Source organism: Lynx rufus, unplaced genomic scaffold (genome assembly GCF_022079265.1).
Source record: "Lynx rufus isolate CCGP_SWC_20201006 ecotype Redwood Valley unplaced genomic scaffold, mLynRuf1.p SCAF_17, whole genome shotgun sequence".
Lineage (NCBI taxonomy): Eukaryota > Metazoa > Chordata > Mammalia > Carnivora > Felidae > Lynx > Lynx rufus.
In genome coordinates, this window is record NW_025814831.1 from 13,840,708 (window position 1) to 13,865,100 (window position 24,393).

Genomic DNA, 24,393 nt, shown 5'->3' on the forward strand with positions numbered 1-24,393 from the left:
TGGCAGAGATGTATTAGAAAACACCTTTCCATCTGCCCTGTGCTTCCCCGAGCATCAGAGACATGTGTGGGGACAGCAGAACACAGACTTATTTCCATCCCCTTGTCTGTGTCTACACTTTCATCTTTGCAATTCAGTATCCATGCTGTTCCCGAGAAATGGCGTGAATGGCTGACTCTGGCTCAGGGTCCTGTATCCCGGGGCATCTGGGATGGAGCTTACTCAGGAGTGCCCGGGTTTCCAGAGGAGCAGAGCTCTCTTTTGGTGCACTAGGTTGGAAATTGTCTTCTTAGCAAAACCATCTCAAATGAAATCGTAAGCAGACCCCGCGACAGATAAGACCAAAGCGGATTGGGCAGGGGAGAGCACTTGGTCCCTCCCCAGCTTCATCCGTGGGTCCCTCCCCATGGATGGCACCATCCCCAGGACACAGCTCCTCTTGCCTCTCGTTTGTCCAGAAATCCTCTCAGAGGCCTTTTCCTTCGAGCTCGTGGTGGCCCTTTGGGACATCTCAGTTGAGGAAACCAAGGCCCAGGTGCCTCAAGGCCCCCTGGGCTGGGGCAAGGGGCGTGTGGAGGAGGTGGGGGCCAGACTTTAAGCCAAAGGAAGCCTCAGCCACCATAGGCTGTGTTGTCACAGGGAGGTTCTTTAGGCTTTTGGAGGAGACCTCAGACTGAGGTCCACGGTAGTGGAATGGAGCTCTGTCTGAAGCCAAAGCCTGCGATTTTCCTGCTACATCAACTGTACTGATCTTCTGAAGCAGGAATTGGCAGATCTCAGCCCATGAGTCAGATCTAGCCCACTGCCTGTTTGTATACATTCGGCTATGAACTAAGAATGTCTTTGACAGTGGTAGTGGTTGGGAGAAATCGAAAGAATAGTTTGTGTCAAGTGGAAATGATAAGAAGCTTAAGGATAATTTTTTTAATGTTTATTTTTGAGAAAGAGGGAGGGAGGGAGGGCGGGCAAGCGAGTTTGGGAGGGCAGAGAGAGAGGGAGACACAGAACCCGAAGCAGGCTCCAGGCTCCTAGCTGTCAGCACAGAGCCCGATGCGGGGATCGAACCCACAGACCGTGAGATCATCATGACCTGGCTGACGTCGGACACTTAACCGAATGAGCCACCCAGGCCCCCCAGAAATGATAGGAAATTTAAATGTCCATGTCTGTCAGCAGTGTTATGGGAACATGGCCACACCCGGTGCGCTTACATTTTGTCTGTGGCTACTTCCTGCTGCAGCAACTGAGTCGAAGCTTTGCAACAGGTGACCCCCTTTCAGTCTGGAAAGCCTGAAATACTTAGTGTCAGGTCCTTTGAAGAAAAGGTGTGCTGACCCTCTTCAAGAGCAGAGCTGCCCACCAGAAATAAAGCACAGGCCACGTGCACATGTTAACGTTTTCTAGTAGCCATGTTAAAAAAGTAAGAACAGGTGGGATTAATTTTCAAAGTATATTTTGTTTGGCTAACATATCTAAAACATTATCATTTCGATGTGTATCCAAAAAAATCTCTTCTATGTTCTTTTCTTTACTATCATTAAGTCTTCACAGTCTGTCGTGTACTTTGGCACACCTCCGTTCAGACTAGCTGCATTGTAAGCTCAGTGGCCACACGTTGCTGGTGACTGCCAGATTGGGCAGGGCAGGTGCAGAGGGAGTTCAGCTCTTCCCATACCGTTGGCTCTTTTGGTCCTTGCAGGTTCTCGCTGGCAGAGGGAGGGGTGCACGTCCCTGTGCACGTGGCCCTTCCCCTGGAAGCCACATTCCCAGCAGAGGAATCACGGGATCGCGTAGTGTCTGAAACGCTGTTGATCTGTGTTGTAGCTGCTCTCCCGTCTCAAGGGAAACTTGGAGGAAGAAAATCATCACCTCCTGAGCCAGATCCAGCTGCTGAGCCAGCAGAACCAGATGCTTCTAGAGCAGAACATGGAGAGTAAGGAGCAGTACCACGAGGAGCAGAAGCAGTACATGTAAGGGCACGTGTGGGGTTGACACCTGTAGGCAAAGGGCGGGGGGAGGTTCTAGCTTCCCGGGCCCCATCCAAGACCTGTGACACTGTGGACAAGGAATCGCCCCGAGCCTGTTGGCGTCCTGAGGGCAAGGGGACAGACCACCTTACCAACACATCCTTCTCTTGGCTTCCCTGGAATGGTTCTGGGTTTCTGTAAGTGGTGGTGGTTAGCTTTTGTTTGTGTTTCAAAGGCAGTACCCCCACCAGAAGCTTTGGAATCTGCTTTTGGAATTAAGCTCACTTTTAAAAATATGACAGTGCTGGTGAGAAACACCTCAGGGAAGAATCCAAGTGGAAGCCTGAGCACAGGTGCCATAGCTGGTGTCTTTCTGTCACCTGTGTCTGTTTTCCCCTGGATTGTCGCAAAGTAGGTGGTTGTTGTGCTGTGATTGTCCTCCCTCAGCTGGTGTTAATGAAGTGCCAGCTCTGGCACAGGCCCCATGGGGTGCACAGATCCATTCCCTGGGGGCCAGGAACTGGTAGGGGTGGGGGGTTGTGCGAGGAGCACCTCCGTGCTGGGCACCTGCTGAGCATCATGGAAGGCAACGTAGTGGGGAGATGAGGTTCTCTTGTGGACATGGAAGGTGGGCAGGTGGGGAACCTGAAGGTGGAGCTCAGCAGTGTTCTGGGTGCAGGGAATGTGCACGGAAAGAAGCCTGGACGAGGAGGTGGGCACTCAACCGTGGAAGGCTTCTCTGCGCAGCTTGTGAGTTTGGATTTGCCGGGAAGGATGCCATCATCCGAAAGGATGCTGGTCTAGCAGGGCCTAGGAAACAGAGGTCTGGAGGAGGAGCCCTGGTCCTGGAAACCTCATGCTTTAGAAGTTGAGTAATCCGAGATCCATCTCATGGATCTGGGGTGATTTTCACCACTCTGTGCTGTGGTGGGTGGGCTCTCCTTCCTCATGAGGGGGACTGGCTGGCCAGTGTGGGGAACGCAAGAGGAAGCTGGCTGGCAGAGGGATGTGATCACAGTGAATGCCGCCGCACTGGGCCCGCTCTCCAGCATAACGACGCTGCTTCGTTACTTTTCTGGCTTTGATCCTGTAGAGGTGGCTCGCCACCTACTGGAGGATGGTTTACATTGAAAACCACGCTGTAAATTTAGGGTAGATTGGACTGACGGAAGTTGGCCGTCTGTAACCCAGTTGATAAAAAATGCCAGCAGGGGGTTGGGCAGGTGCTAACCAGAAGAGTAAGAGCCTGGTATCCAAGGGGGATGATTTGATGGTGGTTTTGCATTAGAGAGTGCGGAATGCCGGGGGCTTAGCAAGCTTCCCAGAGCCTGCACTGAACAGAGAGCACCGTTCTGGGCCCTGGGAGGGGTGCAGTGCCCGCTCGCAGGGAGTTACTGTGCATCTGTGGGGCCAGACAGCCACGGAAGTGCTCACAGAGGAAGGCTGAGCAGCATGGCAGTGAGGACAGAAGAGTAACACAGACATCAAGCCAAGGGGGCTGGGAGCAGAGTGGGGCTTCCTGGTGGGCGCCAGAGGTTCACGAAGCTGTCACTCTTGGGATGTCATTGTGCAGTGTTGTCTCAGCCCTTAGTTCGGATGGAGCCCCTACAGCTCCACGACAGAGGCCTGTGTACCTGTCTCTGGTTCAGAGGCCTCCTTTTCTAACAAGGAGACCAGGGTTCCGAGCTGTCATGGCTGCTGAGACCCAGGTGGCAGCCTGTGGGCAGTGCGTGTAGAAGGCACCGCCCCTGGGACTCTTGAGATAAAGCAAACCAGAAGCACACCCTTCATATCAGGAAGGCCAGACTCGCCTAGGGCACAGCAGTGCCCTCTGGCAGCCCCAGGGTCCAGAGGGGTCTTGATCCTTTTTGTGTTTTTGAAAATGTGAACTGATCTCCAATAGTTAGACATCAGGACATGTTGCTTCATGACCTAAGTTTCTGGCTTCTCTGAAAACATTGGCGGGTCTGCCCTGTAGGCCTCATGCATCCCTGCCTAGTGGCCATCTGTTTGGGCTCCCGTGCCCACCGCTCCCCCTGCTCTTTCTAGGCCTGCTTTGCTCCTTCTCTGGCCCCGGAAGCTTTTGAGTTTGCCCTCGTGGAATGTTCTCAGGAACCGGCATCGGGATAGATCCAAGTCAGAGGTCTGACTTTGCTGAACTGACTAGCTGAGGGCACACCTTTCCCCTTTCACCAAAGGTATTATTAACGTGCAAGTGCTGTGGCCACCCCCGAATGCCCAGTGTCCTGAAAGACCTGGCGGCCAAGTCCTTAGAGCTTCTAGAAACATGCAGGTTTTCAGATGGTTAGGAGTCTGCTCCCTTGAGTCGGCTTGCATCCAGACCCTAGGTGATTTATCATGGCTCCTTAAGGTAGCAGGGCTCCCTGGACTCATGCCAGACGTTTCCATTCGCACATTCCCAGCTTTGTGATCATGAGGGTCATGACACTATGATGTCCAAATCCCAGAAAAGGTCCCAGGCTGGGCTGATGAAGTAAATTCACGTGTTTTATTTAAAACTGGATTGATAGCCCCCCTTTCCTCTCTCTTCACAGAGACAAATTAAATGCCTTACGGAGACATAAGGAAAAACTGGAGGAGAAAATCATGGATCAGTACAAGTTCTATGACCCCGCTCCCAAGAAGTGAGTTGATGGAAGTGTCTGTGACTTAGACCTAGAGCAGAGAATGTCCGTGTTCATGAGTGGGGTGGAAACTGCTCCCGTCTGGAGCAGCACCCAGCTCGTAGAGCCCATGCCTCCCGCTCTGTGGAGGCCCCGTGTGCAGGCCGCTCCCGTGACAGAGGGGAATTAGATGTTCGGCCCCGCCCCCTGTGCTCTGGCTTGTCCTGTGAGGGACGGCGGATGCCAGCTGACTGTGATGAGACGTGGGCTTACTTTAGCCACAGCCCTTTCAAGGGGGCAGAGAGTCTGTGGTTTTGGAGCCATTAAAATGGGACAAATGGCTGCCGTGTCAGGTTCTGTCTCAGGATTTCGCAGGACGTTGCAAATCACGTTCCTGTTTCGGAGAAGGAAGCTGGTATAGCACCTCCTGCAGGTGAACACGGGAACCCCTGGGCCTCACACAAATTCCTCTGGGCTCCCTGAACCCCAGGGCAGGTTCACAAACATATTTCTTTCTCCAGGGAGCAGCCGCCCCCTGGCTGTGGGGCCCGCTCAGTCTCCCAGCAGGGCCGGCATCATCCATCAGGATTGACCCCTGAGCCTCCCGTGTCCTGTCCCAGCCCAGCCTCAAAGTCAGAATCACCATGAAGCCTCAAGGCTCTTCTGGTGAACCACAGAATATCAGAACCTCATTCTCACCCTTCTCTCTGACAGAGAAATGGAGGCCCAGATGAGGAGACCGAGTGGTTTGTGTAGACACAGTGCTATCTAGTTTCAGAGTCAGTTTTTTTGTTATATCAGGATGCCCCCATTTCCATTCAGCTGCTACTCTGTCGTTTACTCTTAAAATTCACTGGTTTTAATTTAAACGGCCTACTCTCTCTACCTGCCTCCTGCTCTCCCATATTCCTCTGTGCCAGGGACTGGGAGAAGAATGTCCACTCACCTCACCCACTATTAACTTTAACAGAAAATGAAGAGGTCCATGACTCTGTTCCAGAATGGCATTTTGACAGAAAAATTGCCAGCGAACACAGATGAGGTTAGCACAGCACCACTTGGTTTCACACAGATAACCAAGAGTCAGTGGCCGTGTTTGAAGTCTGTTTTCCCAAGAGGCTAGTGTGGATTTCTGCCACAATACACATTTCTACCATCCCTGGGCCCCAAATCCAATGATTATGGTGATGAAGAGCACCACCATTCTGAACCCCAAATCAATGGCTTCCAGGCTTATGGAAAGTCCAGCTCCCATCAGGGCCCCCCACCCTGTGACCTGCTGGAGGGACAGTGCGGGTTGGCCTTGTCCTTCTAACAATCTGCTCGTAACTAGGAAAAACCACTGGATTGGAGCCAAAGCCTTAGTCAAACTCATCAAACCAAAGAAAGAGGGTTCCAGAGAACGACTCAAGTCAACCGCAGACAGCCCTCCCTGGCAGCTGGAGTCCCCAGACCCGACGACGCCATCTGCCTCTCAGCCCCTCCGGTTGCAGCCAGACAACCCCGAGACGGCCCCGTCTGGCTCCAACTGTGCGGAAGAGCAGGACCCCCTCAACGGGCCTGTGGGGAAAGGTACGAGTGGCCGACCAGGCTGCAGCCAGGCTCTGGAGGGGATGCTCCGAAGGGCCGTGCCTCGAGGGTGGAATGAGAGACGGTGCATGGATGTGCACGCATGTGCAGAGGGGCATGGAGAGGGTGTGCCTCATATGCACACATCTGCCTCTTCGCGTATGTTAGCAACCAGGTAGAAAATATACATCCACTTCAGCAGCTTCGTCCCATGACAGTTGTTATTTTAGAATGAGAACCATCGCCCAGCAGGTACGCTGGGGTCGGGGGTCTGACACCCACAGAGATACTTATGCAGGCGCTGTAGAGACAGGCTCGGTAGTATATGTTTTGGGGTTGTACATGTCAAAGATTTAGTGTGAGCTGTTCCTGTAGGGAAATCCCAAGTGCATTTAACGTGTTCTGTGTGCACATTAGATCTTCAGTCAAGTCACTGAGTCCTACCAGCCATGGGGCACAGCTTACCCTTGTACTTAGGCCTGACATTTGGAGTTTGCCAGAGGTTCTGAAATGGAGTTCTGGTTGTGTATGCTATGTTTCATCACATCTAAGACTCTATCAGCTCTACACTGCATAATTACTTAATATGCCACCTGGGAAGAAAAAGACTGGCAATCAGAAGAGGCAGTGCCTTACCACTCAGAAACTTTGTTATACTCTTGTTGGAGAGCTCTTCCAAAGACTTAGGTTGCTGTGCCCAGACGTAAACGGAAAACAGGAGCAAAATAAGTTGGTAGTGACAGTGACCGTTTTATCAGAGGTGGTACCCCCTGGCCAGTGGTGACTTTCAGACACCATCGGAGCTGTGTCCTGATTTCAGAGATGGGAAGGAATGGGGAGAAATGCGTGTCTTAGAATCAACCAAACACGGCAGTGGCCATGAAACGTTGTTATATTTTCAAATTTACTTTTAAGTGGTGATTAAAGATTACTTACCCATAAACCTTGCTAGTAATGTAAGTGTTTATGCAGGACCCTAGGACTGTCTGAAGACCAGGCCTGAGACCTTTGTGCCCCCGGCTGCTGACGGCTGGCGGAGACAAGCTGCCTCTTGAGTGTGGCACGTGCACAAGCCTTTGGGGGGGGGGGGGGAGGGGGACATTCACCATGCGAGGTCCTGTTGTGTCACTTTTGAATGCAGAAAAAACGTGCACACGCACACACATTGGCGACGAATGCTTGCCTCCCTCCCCTTCTTTACAGATCAGATTAGGTGAAAGGCTCACGTGCAGCTAAGAGATAAGGAAGCCTAACCTTGGTTTCTAGAGGAGCCCTGTTGCCTCCCGTTTTCATGTTGGCCATTTAAAGCTGTTGACGTTTATCCCCTCCGCTTCTATTATTCTGTAATTGACTTAGTGAACTACCATTCGTCTAATGAGCTAGGAAAACTTTGAGAGGAAAAAAAGTGCTTGGCTGGTCCAGACCGTTGAGCTGATCCATGAACGAGCAGGTCAGGGAAAATTATTCATAGTGGCAGCCATGTGTGGGGTGCTTCCTCTGGGCTCGGCATCCCTGTAGCTAATTTACATGCTTTACCTGTCTCCTTGAGTCCTAACTACCACGTCCGGCAGGCACAATTAATTATCCCTCCTCAGAGCTGAGAAAGTGAGGCTTGGTGAAATTAAATCCTTGCCAGTGTAACCAGTGGTGGAACTGGGATCCACGTCTGTCGGGGTGCGAGCTGGAGTTCTTGACCACTGTGTGCAGTTAAAGCCCTTTGGGTCCCCGAAGATGCTGAACTAAAGTGTGGCAGAACCTGAGGTCCCTTATTCTGGCCACCAGGTGGCGCTGTGGAGGAAGAAATAACCGAGGATCCCATATTGCTTTAATCCTAAATGAGAAATTGGTAAATCATCTGTGTCAATATAGGACGTGTTCAGAAAGTAAGACTTGAGTGTCTGCTCTGACAAGACTCTAAAGGCCAAGAAGTGTGGGATTGGGGTAGAGGTTGTGCGGGAGATCGAAAGGGAAATAATTCTTGACGGGGTTTGGTACAAAAAGTGATATTTTCATTGTTTTTAAACATATACTACCAAAAGAGGTTATTGTAGATATACAGAGTTACTGGTGAATACTTGAGGGTAGACTGTTCATGACACCAGGCCAGAAACAGACCATTAGGGGTTTCCAAAGCCTTTGAACAGGAACAGGAGTAGAGTGAGCACCACATCATCAGGGGGCCTGTCATTAAAATGGATGAGTAAGAGAAGCCGGGTCCTAAATTAACAAACATCCTTATTTAATAATTTAACACTTTGAAATTGAAATATGTCTCAGCCATTGGCTCCTTGAGCAGTATATAGTTCTTCTCACGTGCAGAGTGAAGCATTGGCACAAAGATGCCGGTGAAATTAAATTGACTCAGAGCATAAATGATTCACAGAGTCCTGGTTCTGGGCTTGTCATGGGTATTGTTTCTGTCTTTCCTGGGTTGGACAGGATTCTGATTTCCTGACTACATTTAGCTTATTTAGAGTCATTTGTTGTTACTCATTTGATTTATTTGTTTTTTTTTTTTCTTTTCTTCCTCTCTTGGGTATTCCGGGGAATAACAATTTAGCAACTCAGCGCAAAAAGAGTCCCTTTTTGAGAAGCAAAAGCAAGGACAAAGACAAGTCTCCAACGGCCCACCCAACTCTGTCTAAACGCCTGCGGTTCTGGTCTTCCTCTGACATCCCATCCTCTCCTAATGAGCCTGTCCCTTTTTCAGAAATTGGAGATTTCTAATCCTTTTCCTGTATCATGTGTCTTCATCACGTAATCCTCCTTCATTTCTGAAATTCAAACAAAACCAAAAAAGAAACAAACAAACAAAAAGTACCTAAAGGCCAGATGACCCATAGTGGACCCCTCCTTCCCAACCCCAGTTCAAGCCAAACTTAAAGTAGCCAGCGTGGATTCTGATTTCAAAAGAGAAGATGAGTTGTCACACCCTCTGGACCATTTCTCCAGCGCAGCACAGTTTTAGGGGAGCCTCGGGACATCCGTGCACAGGTCCTTGGGCCAGGATGTCCGTGCTAATAAGTAAGTCTGGTGGCCGTGGGCTGCCTTCCCCTCTCTCGCACCTGCAGGCTTATGTCATGCCCGTGTGTAAAGCAGGACTGGTCGGTTGTCGCTTTGCTTCCTAAAATATACGGCCTCTGTCAAGTGAGATTTTTTTTTTTAAGACTTATTTTTAAGCAGCTAAATTTAAAACCGCTGCCCTGTCCTTTGTCAGAGCATCGAATTGTTGGCTTTTGCTGACAAGGCCCTTTTTAGATGTACTCTATGTTTTGAAGGATTTACTGCTCCATTCAAGCGTTTTGTATAATTGGATCGATGTTGCCAAGCCAGAGGGCAGCCCAGAATGAAGTTTTATGACTGTGTGGTAGCTCTCTGACCTCTTGGACGTGGAAGCCAAAATGGTAGCGGACAGAAAGACCATCAGCACACCAGTCACGCCCAGAGCGGGGGGGGGGGATGCTGGTCACGCCCAGAGCGGGGGGGATGCTGGTCGATAGAGGCCTTTAGCTACTGCACTGTTTGCTGTCTTCCGTCATTCCTGTGTGGTCTTCTTGAGTTCTGCCACATTTTTTTTTTTTTTAATCACCTGTATGATTACTTCCGTGTTTTCCCTTGAACTGACTCAGCGTTGCTACTTAAATTTATTTTTAAAAGGAAAGATTATTATCAGTACTGTCTGTGGAAAACCAGTATCAGCATAAAAACAAGGGAACCATAAAAGTACATACATACCTACTAAGCTGTTGAAGTCGGTCAAAGTGGCACTGACTTCATCTCGCACGCTCCGCCTTGGGGACCCCGGGCCACCATGCTCCTGGTCCCCCAGGACTCTGTCTCGCCAGCATGCCATTGGAATCGCCCTGTCTCTCTGCCATTCGTGCTGTCTGCTCATCTCCACCTCCCCTCCGCTCATTTTAACCGCACCTGTTGGATGCCTGTCCCGACTCATTCCACCAGACTTGAATCTTGCTTCTCATCAAGGGTATCTTTCAGAATCCAAATTTTGCCTTGGTTTCAAGTTGTAAGATTTGGGCACTGAAAACTTCCCAGCGAACCCAGACTTCGAGTGGCTGAGGGGCCGGTGGGGTCAGGTCCACGGAAGGGCCCTGGCTCTGGGTCCCCAGCCACGGGGTTCCTGGGTTGGGACATGGTGACGTCCTCCTGCTCCTAGTAGTTCCAACGGCACTCGTGTTACCTTCCATTTAGAGAGCCCATCTCCTTTCCTACTGTTAGGTAGTTGGAATGAGTTAGGGTTTTTTTTTCTTTTTTAATATTTTTACATAGATTTTGTTTTATAATAAGAGTATGTGTTCGTGGTAGAAAATTCAGCGATTGCAGAAAAGCACAAGATGCAAGGTAAAAGTGACTCTTAACAGAAATTAAGAATTCTTACATCGTCAGCGTGGCAGTGAACATCTTCAAATCCTCAGTGAAGCCAGTTGACAGGATGCACATCCTGGGCCTTTGGAACCTTGGCTGCAGGCCTTGACTGATCTTGAGCGGAAGTTATGAGGATCTTTTTAGATCAGTCATTGGAGTTACATACAGCAGGTGTACCCCGTAGTTTGTATGTGGGACCTGTAGCAACAGTGTGTCGATCGTCTTGAGTTCTTTGTCTTCTCCCAGCTTTTCAGGGCTTGCAGTAGGATCCATCTGTAGAGCCAGGGCCGGCCTCTCTGGGCCTCCCGACACAGGCCTGCAGCCTGCACCCTCTTGTTGAAACCGCAGCCCAGCTTCTGTCTTGTTGTGGTCCGTGTGCCCTGGTGTCCCTGCTTCTAGACCTCAGTGTGGCAGCCCAGCCTTCGCATGGGCTTTTGCAGCCCCATTTCTCAATGTCCTTCTCTGCCCCAGGCCCTGGGGACCTAAAACCAAAGCAAGGGTCCCCGCACAGAGGCAGCCTTGACCGCACGGATGCCTCCGCCGACCCGGCCATGAAACCCTGGCCCTCGGAGCTGAGCTCCCGGACCTGTTCAACCTCAGCCATCACTACAACCCCTTCCAGCTCCACCCCCATCTCCCGGCACCCAGGCCGCACCAAAGGTGAGTTGTGGGCCCCTCCAGAATAAGAGGGATAAGCGCCCAGGGTCCTTCCGAAAGACCCCAGGCTATGAGGTGGTAAGCAGAGCAGGTAAGCTGTAGACAAGCTTTGAAATCACAAAGGCATGGATTCTGCCTACCAGCCGTGTGACTCAGGGCAGACAACTTCACCATCCAGAGGCCCGATCCTAAGCCGCTCTCACCAGCACTTTTCAGGAAGTGGTGGCACCCAGTAGCTCCAGAAGGGAGGTGAACTGGAGTTTGGGCTAAATGCAGGCAACGCCCTCACTCCACCGTGGTGGGAGTTTGGAGGTTTATTCTCTATGGAGGAAACACGAGCATGTCTCTGAACTGGAGGTCCACTCAGTAGATTAGAGAGTGGGTCTCCTAAACAGAGGACAAGGGGATTTGGGGAGGGGCTTACAAACTGAACTTCTCCCTGGGTGCCAGGAGCCATACGTGTCCACACCTTTGGACGTGAGATTAAAATGTTCTTCGAGCCATCTGATAAGCTTGAGAAATTCCCACCAGAACAGCTCAGTCATATCTTGCCAAGTGAGGCCTAGGGAAGTTCAGGGATCCCTGGACACCTGAAGAGAGCCTCTGGCCAGGGCGACCAAAACCAATATGAGGCCACAGAGTAAACAGCACAGAGGTGACAGCTTTGAAATGCCTGTCATTAATAGAGTCCGAGATAAGTGAGGTGGTTTTACCCATGAAACAAGAACAGGATGCTGTAAAAGAGAGCAGTTGGGGGGAAAAGCACTTGGAAATCTAAAATCTACAAACAGGAAGATAAAGCTTAAGACTGAAAAAGACATCCTGCTTATAGTTTAGAGATATGAAAATATCTGAAGCAACAGCTGGAAGGGGTGCCTGTGGGGTGTTGGGAATTGGAGAGAACTGGGAAGGATTACTGTTATACCACCACCCCACCCACCCCACCATACCACCTGGCTGTGCAGAACCTTGGTTTGACAGGCAAAGCACACAGGGTCCCCACCCTTAAGGCGCGTCTGGGTTAGCTTCACGACCTTGTTCACAGCTCATGAACACCTCTGGGGAGATGAGTGGGCACAGGGCGAGCAGGTGGTCCTTCTCTACTCCTGGCCAGACACTGGAAGTGATAGTCTCATGCTGGTGGAGGTCAAGGGGATGGTGTCACATGCTAGGTGGACAGCCTGGACAGGCTCCTTGTCAGCAGTCTCCCCCCGTTCTCCCGGGGCCTGGGGTACAGAAGCCCTGCCTGGTCTCAGGGAGGAGCCGGGACTCCATCTCCCCTCGGATTTCCAGCGACCTGTGCGGTTCAAGGTCCAGCCCTTCAGACTAATTTGCGGGCCCTGTCTGGATCCCAGTCCTAAACCAGAGCCTGAGCCTAGAAACCTCTCTGGCCATTCCTACACCTGTGGAGCCTGCAGGAAGGTGGGTCACCTCTGCAGACCCAGTCCTGGCCACGCGCTTCCCCGCCAACGTGTACTCACACTCCTCAGTATCGACTGCCATTGGGCAAATAGCCAGCTTCAAATGGAAACCCCCCCTTAGAGTCAGCCATTTCTCTAAATCTGATTCCTTTTAGAACAGAATTTATCAGTTTGTTTTGTTATTTTTGGGGGGAGAGTGCGTGTATATGTAACCAAGGGAGAAGGGCAGAGGGGGAGAGAGAAGGAATCCCAAGCAGGCTCCACACTGAGCGTGGCTCAGTCTCAAGACTGTGAGACCATGACCTGAGCTAAAATCAAGAATTGGACAACCGACCGATGTACTCAGATGCCCCTAGAGCAGAACTTAATAATCAAGTTCTGGCCGCTAGAGAGTTGCCATTGCTTCTGGCCCTTTCAGTAGAGAAAGATGGGACACGTTATAAGTTTGTGTCAATACTTCCGATTCAAATGTAACATTACAGGGATTTTTCCTTCTTTGATTTCATATCTGTGTGTCCTTTTCTTACATGGAAATCTGGTCTCCTGAAACATTGACTTATCTTTTTCCCCCCAAATATGTGGTAAATGGTTGAAAAAGTTATGCCAGTGTTATTAAAGTAAATCCACTAAGCAGTATTTTCTTTATAGTTTTTTTACTCTTTAAGTTCCATCTCACTAAGGATGCACACATAGAGTTTTACATTCAAAATGTAAACAGATCAATGTTTCTCTCTGTGTGATTGTTAACAATTGCATGCAGTGAGGTTTGTTCTGTTTTCAATTTTAGACTTCTTCATAAATCAACCCTGTTTTTAAAATACATAATATAGATTCAAAAACCTGAATAATATGAGGAGGTATTCTCAGTGTTCGAGGTCCCCTCTCTGCCCCCATCCCCTGAACTCTATTCCAAAACCACTCTCTGGATACCCTTTTTCCTTCGGTACTGGTTGAAATTCCTGGTGCTTCTTTCTGCAAAAATAAATGGCACCTTGATTTTTTTTTCCCACCTAGGCATACATCATGGAGATCTTTCTTACTTTAATTGGTATTAAATGGCCACATATCACACAGTCTTTTCAGCCAACCCTTCTCCAGAGCTGATTCCTTGAAGTGGGATTGCTGGGTCAAAGGGCAAATAAAAGTATACTTTTTCCTAAATAAGAGTCTGTAGTTTTTCAAAGTGTTCCAGAAACTCCTGCGTTAATAACCGATGACCTTACTGTCACCATAGGCTATAATTCAGATGACAGCCTCTGTGACCCATCCCTGGAGCTGGAGTTCAACCACAGGCAGTACGGTGAGTGCTCAGCGTCATGTCCTTATGCCTGGGGTCTCAGACTCATTTTCATCTGCAGTACTTTCTTTCAACCTCAGTCCTGTGTGGACGTCCGACATATAAAATGGGTAGACGTGAGGATGGAGAGGGGCCGCAGTTCCTCCAGACTCCTTCCTGCCCTCCCCAGGGTCCTGAGCATGTGGCTTCTGCTTACATACCTCCAGGGACAGGGAAGTCACCACTTCTTTTTTTTTTTTTTTATGTTTGTTTTTGAGACTGCACAAGTGGGGGAGGGGCAGAGAGAGAGGGAGACACAGAACCCAAAGCAGGCTCCAGGCTCTGAGCTATCAGCACAGAGCCTGACATGGGGCTCAAACTCATGAGCCACGAGATCATGACCTGAGCTGAAGTTGGAGGCTTAACTGACTGAGCCACCCAGGCGCCCCTGAAGTCACCATTTCTAAAGTATCCTGCGTCTACAGGCTCCAACTGCCCTTGCTTTGGGGTGCCCCTCAGGTTTGCCAGGGCATTGTGGTGACCCACACGGGGAGCACTGAGTGCCAGGAGGTCCCTCACTGTCCTCACTTGGAGTTCAGTTGTCCATAGTAGCTCCAAGTTGTACTAGTCTTAGGAATTGATGAAGCCCTTAGCCATTTGATTTAGAGACATTGTAAGTTTCTGCAGAAGGGAAACAGTGAATCATACCAGCTTTCTCAAAACTTAAAAGCTGCTTTGGGTTTTGGTGAGTTTTGAAAAACAAAAATCCTATAAGGGTGAGGAAATGATTCTTAAAATCAGAAAGCTCACTGTGAACTCTGCTACTTGGGAAGTGATCAACAGTAAGTGTAGGGGCTATAGCGTTGTCTCCCGTCCGTCATTGTCTTCAGTGTCTTATGATGCGGACGTTCATACAGATACAGACGCTGGCGCTCTGTACGAGTGGAAGGACATGCTCTGTGGCACAACAGTCTGACACGAGGGCCCCTTGTGTCTTTGCACCGAGGGGGGGGGTGCCACACCTGGACATACTGGCCGCGGTGCTTTGTTAGGGGCACTGAAGAGCCAGATTGGTGCTCCAGCGGCTGACCAACCGAGGGGTTTTCTTCCTAAGCACTCTGATTCCTTGAGCTTTTCTTATCAGGGCAGAAGGAAGGAAAAGCAGTTTTCAATGCTGTGGTTGAATAAACAAAAGTGCTTTGGGGTCCTGTTGATTTGTGTCACGGTTTTCTTTGAATGAAAATTCCTTTATAATTTTTTTTAATGTTTTTTTTTTTTTTTTTTTTTGAGAGAGGCAAAGTATGAGCGGGAAGGGGTGGGGGGGTGGGGAGCGGTGGGGACACAGAATCCGAAGCACGCTCCAAGCTCACAGTTGTCAGCACAGAGCCCGACCCGGGATTCGAACTCACTAACTGTGAGATTATGACCTGAGCTGAAGTCGGCTGCTCAACTGACTGGGCACCCAGGTGCCCCAAAACTTAATTCCTTTTTAAAGACGTGTGTTTTCTTTAATTTTTCCTTCTGAAAGAGGGGACTCTGCTTTTACACTGTTCGTGAAAACTGCGGATTTTTTTGGCTCCTCCCCAAACCCTGTTTGCTAGTAAGAGTTTTCCAGATGCCTGCTATTTGCAGAGCGCACCAGCACTTGGGAACTGGACGCCCTATAGACCCAGTAAAGCAAGAGCAAACTCTCCCCAGGGGCGCAGTGAACAGAGCACCTCCGCGCGTCTTCGGTTCTCCGTGCCCTTCGGCTCGACACCAGCTGCGTGCTGAGGTGGATACAGGGATGACAGAAGGGCAGTTCTTGTCCCCCAGGGGTTCGTGGTCCGGCAGGACAAACAAAGTGGTGTGGGGCAGGCCGGCAGGGCTCCTGGAAGAGTGGACCAGGAGAGCGGGGGTCTGCCGGCTTTGGAGGGCCAGCCTGCCCTTTGCAGCGGTGAAGCCACCCCCACCTGCAGCCGGGCTCGCCCCCCACCTGCCCCCCCCCCCCGCCCCCTGCCCTGAGCTCCCTTGTGCACACAACTCAGGCAGGCTCATGCAGCCAGGAGAGCTGCTGTCTCCAAGTTCCTTGTCACCGGAAGGGCTGATTTTTCCCTTGGGGGTAGATGGAAATTCGAGGCAGAGGAAGCAAGGAGCTGAAGGGCCACAAACAGCCAAGAAAAGCAAAAGCACACTCTCCCTCCCCTCCTCAGGGTCCCCGCACTCACTCCCGTGGATCAGCAAAGGGAAGGTGCCCTGGGCGCAGGCACGCACCCCCTTGTACACGTGTGTTCCAGAAAGCTCTATGTAATAATAAGCGTGGGCGCTCTCCTCTCATTAGCTTCCCCTGAGCAGCCCTTCTCTTTCGGTCTGCTTCCTGGACTAGCGTTCGTGTGCGATTCGTGTTGTTAACAAAATTGTCTCAAGTCCTAGCCCTAGACCTAATAAAAACAACGCTACCTGTCGTTTCTGGGTCGCTTGCTGGATGCCATGCCTCACACGCAAGTTGCTGGCGCTCCCGGTGGGGGAATATAGAGAACCCCGGCACCCATCCATCCTCAGGGCCTCTGCCTGGACTTTGGCGTGGACGTCCTTTGTTCTGTGGCCTTTCTCGGGTCAGGTGTTTCAGTCTGGGGTTTACCTGCTTGTTGGCCCTTGACACAGAGTGTCCTTTCCTTTCAGTGTCCCGACCAGGCAGCTTGGAGAGCAGTCGAAATGCATCCAGCGACAGCTCGCCCCTCAACCTGAAAGGTCGGTCAGCCTTGGCTTCCGCACGCTTTTCGTTATATTGGGGGCTTTGGTTCTGGGCTCGTGTTGTTTTTTTTTTTTTTTTTTTTTTTACAACAAAGTGGTCATCTTCACAAGGTTGTCTGCCTCATCGGACATTTGCCGGTGGAGTCCACATCATGCTGTTTGAGGCACACACCTGGGCGTTTGAGCGGATTTGAGTTTGAATCCCTTCATCCCCATAGACCAGCCCTGGGTGCCCGCCCCCCTGCCCCCCGTTCTCTGAATCTGAGCTACGTCATCTGTAGCGTGGGGGTACTGACCATAGTTCTGTCTGGTGGCCAGAGAGCATAGTGGGATGACTTTGATTCTTCTGTACTTTTTTAACTTCGTTTTATAGTGCACAGTATCGTCTGTCTTAACATTTCTGAGCATTTGGAAAGAATATGTGTCTTGTCCGAAGCCTGGAAACTTTGCACAGATAACTTTTTTCCCTTCGTATGCATGTGATCAGCCCCCGGAAGACCCCTAGCGTGGAACAGGTGCTGATTAATCCTTTAATACATGGATGGATGAGACCTACTGAGTGTGGTGCCTTCAGGCTACTAATATTAAATAATAGCTTAAGCGTTACCAGAAGCTTTCCGCTTTTATCTCCAGGAGTTTCGTTTTTAAATGCCAGAGTGAAATTCTGAAGCTCTCCAAAACGTCCTTAACATCCGAATTGCAGCTGGGAGAAGTGTGGCCTGGGTGCCCTGGCAGGGCTCTCTCTGTTTTCGGTGACTGCGAGGCAGCACAGAGCCCGCCGGAGGCAGAGGAGACGGCGAGGGAGACTCACACGTGTCCCTCTGTACCGCCCCGCCCCCACTCCCAGGTTCCTCTGACCAGCTCCACAGAAGGTCCGAGAGCTTCAGCAGTGAAGACCTGATCCCCAGCCGGGACACGGCCACTCTGCCACGGGACGCCAGCACCACGGGACGCGCTGCCCTCAGCCGCCATGAGTGCCCCCCGCCCCGGAACGGGCCTCTCCCCCAGGAGGGCATCCAGAAGAGGGGCACGGGCCAGCCTCACGCTGGGGGACGACCCAGCTCTGCCTCACCGAGCAGTGAGATGGTCACCCTGGAGGAGTTTCTGGAGGAGAGCAACCGGCGCTCCCCCACCCCTGTGAGTGGCCCAGGGCTTGGACACAGAGTGCCTGTCTTCCCCACATGGGCACTGGGGGCCGAGACCCTGGCAGCAGAGTCCCAGAAAGGGCCGGGCCGGGCATGGTGTGGCCTGGGTGGAGAGCTGGCTTGGATGGGAGAGGGAACCCACTGGTCAGCAAGCCACTGGGCACTGGCAGCCGGCCCCAGACCTCGGAGCCTGTTTTCTCCATTGTGAAGTGAGCAGGCAGGAATTTGCTGCCAGCATAGAGGGTAGGGATGGGATGTGCCCACCACTGGGAGCTGCTCTTGGGATATGGCCGGCACCCAACTTGGTGTGGCTAGGGTCTCAGCAGCTTTTGTGGCAGAGCCCCGAATACCCACTTCCCCCGAGCCTCCACCAGCAGAGGTTGGCAAATTGTTTCTGTAAAGGGCTCGATGATAGATATCTTAGGCATTCTGGGCCATGCAGTCTCTATCGCAACCTCTCAGCTCTGCCATTTTCGTAAGGACACAGCCTTAGATCTTCTGTCAGTGAATGGACATGGCTGTCTTCCAACAAAACTTACAGGTATTGACATTTGAATTTCATTTAATTTTCACGTGTCACGTAAGGCTTTTCTTTTTAAAAATTTTTAAAAATCATTTTAAAAATGTAAGAACTCTCCTTAGCTCTTAAGCCATACAAGAACATGTGGCCAACCGAGATTGATCTCCAGCTGTAGTTTGCTGGCCTGCATCCTGCAGCTCTGACCCCCAGACATCACTGGCGTTGGGGTGCCCTCCTCTGTCACTTGCCAGTGTCTCTGTTTAACTTTCCTGAAGCTACACGTGTGCCTTTTACACGCTCTGCCTGACTTCAGTCAAGTAAGCAGTTGGGTTACTGAACAGATGAAGTATACTTTTTTGCAAATGAGATCTTGTAAGGGTGTTTGTGTTTTTTGAGCATGCATGAGTGCACGCATGAGTGGGTTGGGGGCAGAAGGAGAGGGGGAAAGAATCAGAAGCAGGCTCCACACCCAGCATGGAGCCCAATGCAGGGCTCGATCTCATGACCCTGAGATCATGACCTGAGCCGAAATCAAGTCAGATTCTCAGCTGACTGAGCCACCCAGGTGCCCTGAGATCTTGTAAGGATTTTTAATGCTTCCATGATTCTGTCTCATTCCCCTTAACAGTGGAACTTTCTTTAGCCACATGGTAAACTCTATGACCCACCTTATAGGCCATGGTGGAAACACTAAGTATTAGTTTAGCAGATACTTACTGAGCACCTACTACATGTTACACAGTGTGCATAGTGCCTGCTCTCGAAAATCAGAGCAAACCATTAATTGGCAAGCTTTTCTCATAGATTTGCTAGGTGCCGAGTCTTGTGGTTGGCACTGGAAGGAAATAGAAAACATGGCCCCTGCCGTCCCTTCATTGATGTTTCTGTCCGGCAAGCACTGGCTCTGTGCACTAGGACTTGGAGAAACCACACAGAAGCCCTGCTGCTTTCAGGAAGCTTATGGTCTGCCAAGTGGTTCCCAGACACTCCTGGCGGCCTCGCCAGGACACAGGCTGCACCCTGGAGCTTCTGACTCCGTGGGTCTGAGGTGGGGTTCCCTGAGAATTTGTGTGTTTACTGGATTCCCAGAGGATGCTCTTGCTGTCAGCGTGTGTCCAGGCATCACACGCTGAGGAGCCAGATTCCATTTATCCGGTGGAATAAGTGAGAATGGTCCAGAAAGCAGGGGTGCCTGCAAATTGGAAGACTTTCCTTCTCGACCCTTTCCGACTATATACCTACCGCAGTGAGTTTCCTTTCCTTTTGTAGATTTCCGGGGGTGGGTCCTGTTCAAGGGGCAGGGCTGCTCCCCCCTCAGTTCAGACCTGTCCCTGGTAGTCCCTGTTCCTCACGCTCCATATCATCACCTGTCCCTTTTCAGCCTAAACAACCCCAAAATTATCTTACTGCAAAGTCCGTGTTGGAAGCCGATGTTTGGCCCTGGAGAGCCACCCTCACCTCTCTGCCTGCCTAGGGTGCACACCCCCTGCCCAACCCATGCACCTGACCTCTCCCACCCTCCCCCGACCAGTCCGGAGAAGTCACAGTGTGCCCGTCCGTGCTTGCACCTCCCTGATGCCAGCAAAGGAGTGTCTCAAAATGGGCTCCCTGGGTGGCCAGAGAGGGTGGCCCCATGCAGGTGCGCACCACAGGATTAACCATGTGTAGGCAGCAGCTGGGGTCAGCCAGCAGTAGGTGTTAATCCTGGTCTGTGCTCTCCAGGTGTGGGACCTGTTAGACCCCTGGGGCTTCAACTTCCTTCCCTACCCAAGATTGTTTTAATCCAGCCTTAAACAGCCTTGCAGCGTTGCTTCAAGAGTTCAGGGAGGTTTGGGTTTTCTTGGTGATTACACCTGTGGTTCCTAGCACAGTGTCTGGCACTCAGGAAGCACTCGATAAATGGTTCCTGTCCCTGCTAATGACTGAAGATCTTAGCGCGTGCTCAACTGAGATCTGTGGCTCCAAACTAGCATAAAACAGTAGATTTTGCCTCTGTCAAGTTGAGCATCCAGATGTTTCCGTGGGCCAGCAGTTTGTTGGCAGGTACAGATGGCTTCTGAGCTGCTGCCCTGTCCTGCAGACTGGCCCCTCCCACCCCCCCGACAGCTCACAGCAGGCTAGGGTCGGACTGCCTCAGCCCTCAGTGCCTGACTCCCACCTGCCACGTGAATGCACTTCTTTGCCTGGTTTTGCAGTGTCCATCAGCCCGAGGAGGAACCTCCACTTGGCTCGTCCAGGCCATGAGGTGCTGACAGGAGGCTGAAGTTACTGAGCGGCATCATAGACCTGGGCCTCTGGTGGCTCTGTTTGCCTACACAGTGGTGGCAAGAGGGCACCAGTTCCCTGGCCCGGGGAAGCCCAGCCAGGGAGCGGTGGCTTGAGCGGAGCAGTCTGGCGGGCTGGGTCGTCACATGTCCCCCATTCCCGCCACCCTGTCCTACCAGGCAGCCTGCCGTTCTGGCCCCCACCCACCCCCGCTGTGCCTGCCTCTTATGTGGAGAGTGGTCTGAGTGGCAGTGGGGGTTCTGGCTTTGCAGGAGCTGGTCTTGTTCCCCTTCCTCTGTGGCTCCACACACAGAGCCCTTGCAATGTGTCTGAGCACAGTGGGCTGACCGGGAAAAGAAAAATGCGGCCCTGCCGGTCAGCTTCCCTCGGCCCTGCGCGGTAGGAAAGCGAGAACAGATTGGAACAGTTGGCTGTGGTCGGGCTTTCAGCTCTGACCTTTCCAGAGACTGGATGAGCTTTGCGGGAAGTCCTTCCCGTGTCTGGAGGTCTTTTCTTTTTGTGAAGTTAGGGGGCTGCCGGAGTGGCATCTGGGGTTCTTTCCCTGGTGTTCTGTGTATCGTCCCCTCCCCGTGTTGACTAGTGTGTGTGGGGCACGGGCGATGCTCTGCATCAAAGAGGCCTAGTGGGGGCAGGAAGCCTCAGTCCTGGCCACCTGTGCTGCCCAGGGGACGTCCTGGGGTGGGGAGGGCCGTCGGAGCACCTGTCGGGGCCTTGGCCCACTTCTCACTCCTCCTCTCTTCCCCATAGGACACTCCCAGCTGCCCGGATGACCTGCTAAGCGACTTCTTCAGAAAGGCCAGCGGTCTCCCGGCCATTGGAAGCCAGCCGGGGCCGCCTGCCAGGAGAGAAGGGGCCAAGATGCCCACCAGCTTTGTGGCCCCTACCATCAAGATGCCTGTCAACACTCCTGAAGGGAAGTTGCTGAAGCCTGGACAGTACGTGAAGCCAAACTCCAGACCTGCCGAGGCCGAGGCCCCGCCCAGTGCCCCCCCAAGGCAGGCCCAGCCCCCCCAGAGCCTGTCACTGGGCAGACCCCGGCAGGCCACGATGCCCCCGACGTCCCACACACCGGCCGGCCGGAGTGCGTCCCTGAGCCGTGCCTTTAGCCTGGCCTCGGCCGACCTTCTCCGGGCCAGTGGGCCAGAGGCTTGCAAACAGGAGGCCCCTCAGAAGCTGGGGGGTCCTGACACCTCAGGGGGCAGAGAAACAGGCAGTCACGTCCTGCAGAGCCCCACGCCCCCCACCTCCCACAGCCTGGCCCGGGAGCGGACCCCGCTTGCGGGAAAGACCTGCGGCAGCTCCGGTCAAGGCCCAGCCCCCCGCAGCCGGCCCCCGGACGTGAGGCGCTTCTCACTGGCTCCCCCAAAGGAGGAGAGGCTGGTCCCCCTGCAGCAGTCTGCCACGGCCCCGGCCATCGCCTCCGGAGGTGGCGGTGCCTGTGGCAGCAGCTCCCAGCCCCAGCACTTTCCATCGGCTGCGGCCCCGGCTACCAGGACCAAACCCCAGACGCCCCCCCACTCGGGGGAGGCGGCCACCATCGCCCCTGTCCGGGGGGCGCTCGGCCTCTCAGAGGGAGACGGGGTCCCGAGGCAAGGCCACGGCGAGGGCCTCCCTGCCAAGAGTCCGGGTAGGTCTCCCGACTTGGCTCTGCACACCAGCCGGGCCCCTGAGGACTTCAGCCGCGGAAGCAGCTTGAAGAGCACGCCGGCGTCCCCCGAGCCTGGCGGGGACCAGCAGACGGTGTGGTACGAGTACGGCTGCGTGTGACTCGTCCGGACCAGCGGCCCCTGAACCCTGAAACTACTGACTCCCCTTCTGGCGGTGACGGCCTTTGCTTCTGCCCCTGTGGTGCCAGGAAAGGGCTTTAGAATGAGGATGGGGGTTCCTGTGCGTCTCTCCTGTTAATGAAAACACTGTGCCAAGCCCTGCGAGGGTTACACTCCCAGGTGTGTGTCTTCTGTAGCTTCCAGCACCTTAGAGCTTTCGAACAGATCCACACTTGACGGGGACACTCAGAATGCAGTGACAGAACCATTGAAGCAGACACTATTTGAGCACGTCCCGGTAGAACACTCATTTGCAACTCGTCGACCTCTCTTAAGGCACGGGCGTGTGTATGTGCGTGTGTGCAGATACACTTTCACGTGGCCAAGCCCCCGCCCCACGGCTCTGGAAACTCCATTCCCTCTCCCCAAAGCCGTTTGATCCTAGAAGAAGTCCAGACTGGCCAAACTACAAAGATCTTGAGGACCTTGGTGGGGGGACCCCAGAATTAGGCTTGCTGCTGAAAATCAGGGGTGTTGCCATGCCATTCCTGGGGTCCCAAGCAATCCCCTTCTACCCCAGGGCTAAGGTGACCTTCTAGGCAGGTGGCAAGTGGCCTAGGGCTTTGGCCCCTCCCCCCCCCCCCCCCCCCCCCCCGTCCCCCTGCAGCCAGCTCCTGGGCTCTGCATGGTGGGCTCGGGGGCCACGGGGAGACCTGCCTTCCCTGACTCACTTCTCTACAAACACTGGATCTGCTGGGGCTGGGGGGCTGGGGGCAGAGAGAGGGCCCTGCCCCAGCCCCGACCAGCAAGTGCACATAGTGTACAGAGGGGAGGTGTATGCAAGAGTGGGGTACAGCCTCTCCACTTCCCCAGTCTCAGATGAGATATTGATTTATTATTTCTGAATAACTTCTTGTGGTAGAAACCAAATTTCTTTTAATATATTACATATGTATGTACACGCCCCTGTGAGATATATGTCCTTTGAGGGGGAATCTATTTATGTTCCACTGGGAGTCCTTCTTTTCGATCAGGAATCTTAACCTGCTGCTTTTGTGTATTTGGTCAGATTCCTGACACGTTTTGTTTTCTGTTTAGTAAAGGTGCTCTTTCTGGGGTATACTAAACTTGGTGATTTTTTTTTTTTAAGATTTATTTTTTTTCTTTTGATTTAATCCGAGGAAAAAATGGGATTGTTAACAAGGTCAGTTTTAGGAGCGCTTTCGGTTGTGTATTGAATAGCCATTCATTCTGGAACACACGGACAGGATCGTAATAAAATGAGATGGCAGAGAACGGAGTCCTGGTTTTCTCACTGGACAGCCTTGGCTTTATGGGACAGGCTGTCGGGGGCTCCCGGGGCTCCCTGCTTCACCTCCAAGAGCCTTCTTGGCCTCTGGAATCTACTCTTTGCCAACAGGTCAGAGAACAAGTTTTTCGTGCTTACTATACAGCTTTTTCCCAGACTTGTATATTTTTTTTCCTAGAGTTTATTTTGAGAGAGAGGGCGAGTGAGCAGGGGAGGGGCAGAGAGAGAGAGAGGAGACAGAATCCCAAGCAGGCTCCTCACTGTCAGCACAGAGCCGGATGCAAGGCTGGAACTCACGAACCGTGAGATCGTGACCTCAGCCGAAATCGAGAGTTGGATGCTTAACCGGCTGAGCCACCCAGACACCCCGTTTTGATGTGGGATTCAGCTCCAACTGGTCCTTTGGATTTTCCCAAGAGTACTCAACTAGGATCTGGAATTTAGATCTCCGGGACCTCAGATCAGATGCTTAAATAGGAGGGAGGGAGGATGGGAGGCATATACATATCCACACATGGTGAAGTCTTTCTTCAAATGGCTTTCTGTCTTGCTGCCTCGGTGTCTCTCTCTTTCCTCACCAAGCTTTTTTTAACGTTTATTTTTGAGAGAGCACAAGCAGGGGAGGGACAGAGTGAGAGGGGGACAGAAGATCCGAAGCAGGCTCTGCGCCGACAGCAGAGAGCCTCATGAATGGCTTCAACCCACGAACCGCGCAATCACGACCTGAGCTCAAGTGA

The 24,393-nt window shown here is 52.2% G+C and overlaps 1 protein-coding gene across 1 annotated transcript in view; it reads left to right on the forward strand.

Moving 5' to 3' along the window:
- The window catches only part of CCDC88C (coiled-coil domain containing 88C), a 130,497-nt gene extending 106,854 nt beyond the window's left edge, over positions 1–23,643 (forward strand). Inside the window, exons 23-30 of the mRNA XM_047080215.1 lie at positions 1,825–1,970; positions 4,523–4,612; positions 5,925–6,163; positions 11,015–11,203; positions 13,856–13,921; positions 16,559–16,627; positions 17,478–17,767; positions 21,329–23,643. Of these exons, the coding sequence (XP_046936171.1) occupies positions 1,825–1,970; positions 4,523–4,612; positions 5,925–6,163; positions 11,015–11,203; positions 13,856–13,921; positions 16,559–16,627; positions 17,478–17,767; positions 21,329–22,348 (2,109 nt within the window). The 3' untranslated portion in view covers positions 22,349–23,643. The remainder of the gene's footprint in view (positions 1–1,824; positions 1,971–4,522; positions 4,613–5,924; positions 6,164–11,014; positions 11,204–13,855; positions 13,922–16,558; positions 16,628–17,477; positions 17,768–21,328) is intronic.
- Positions 23,644–24,393: the final 750 nt, after the last annotated feature.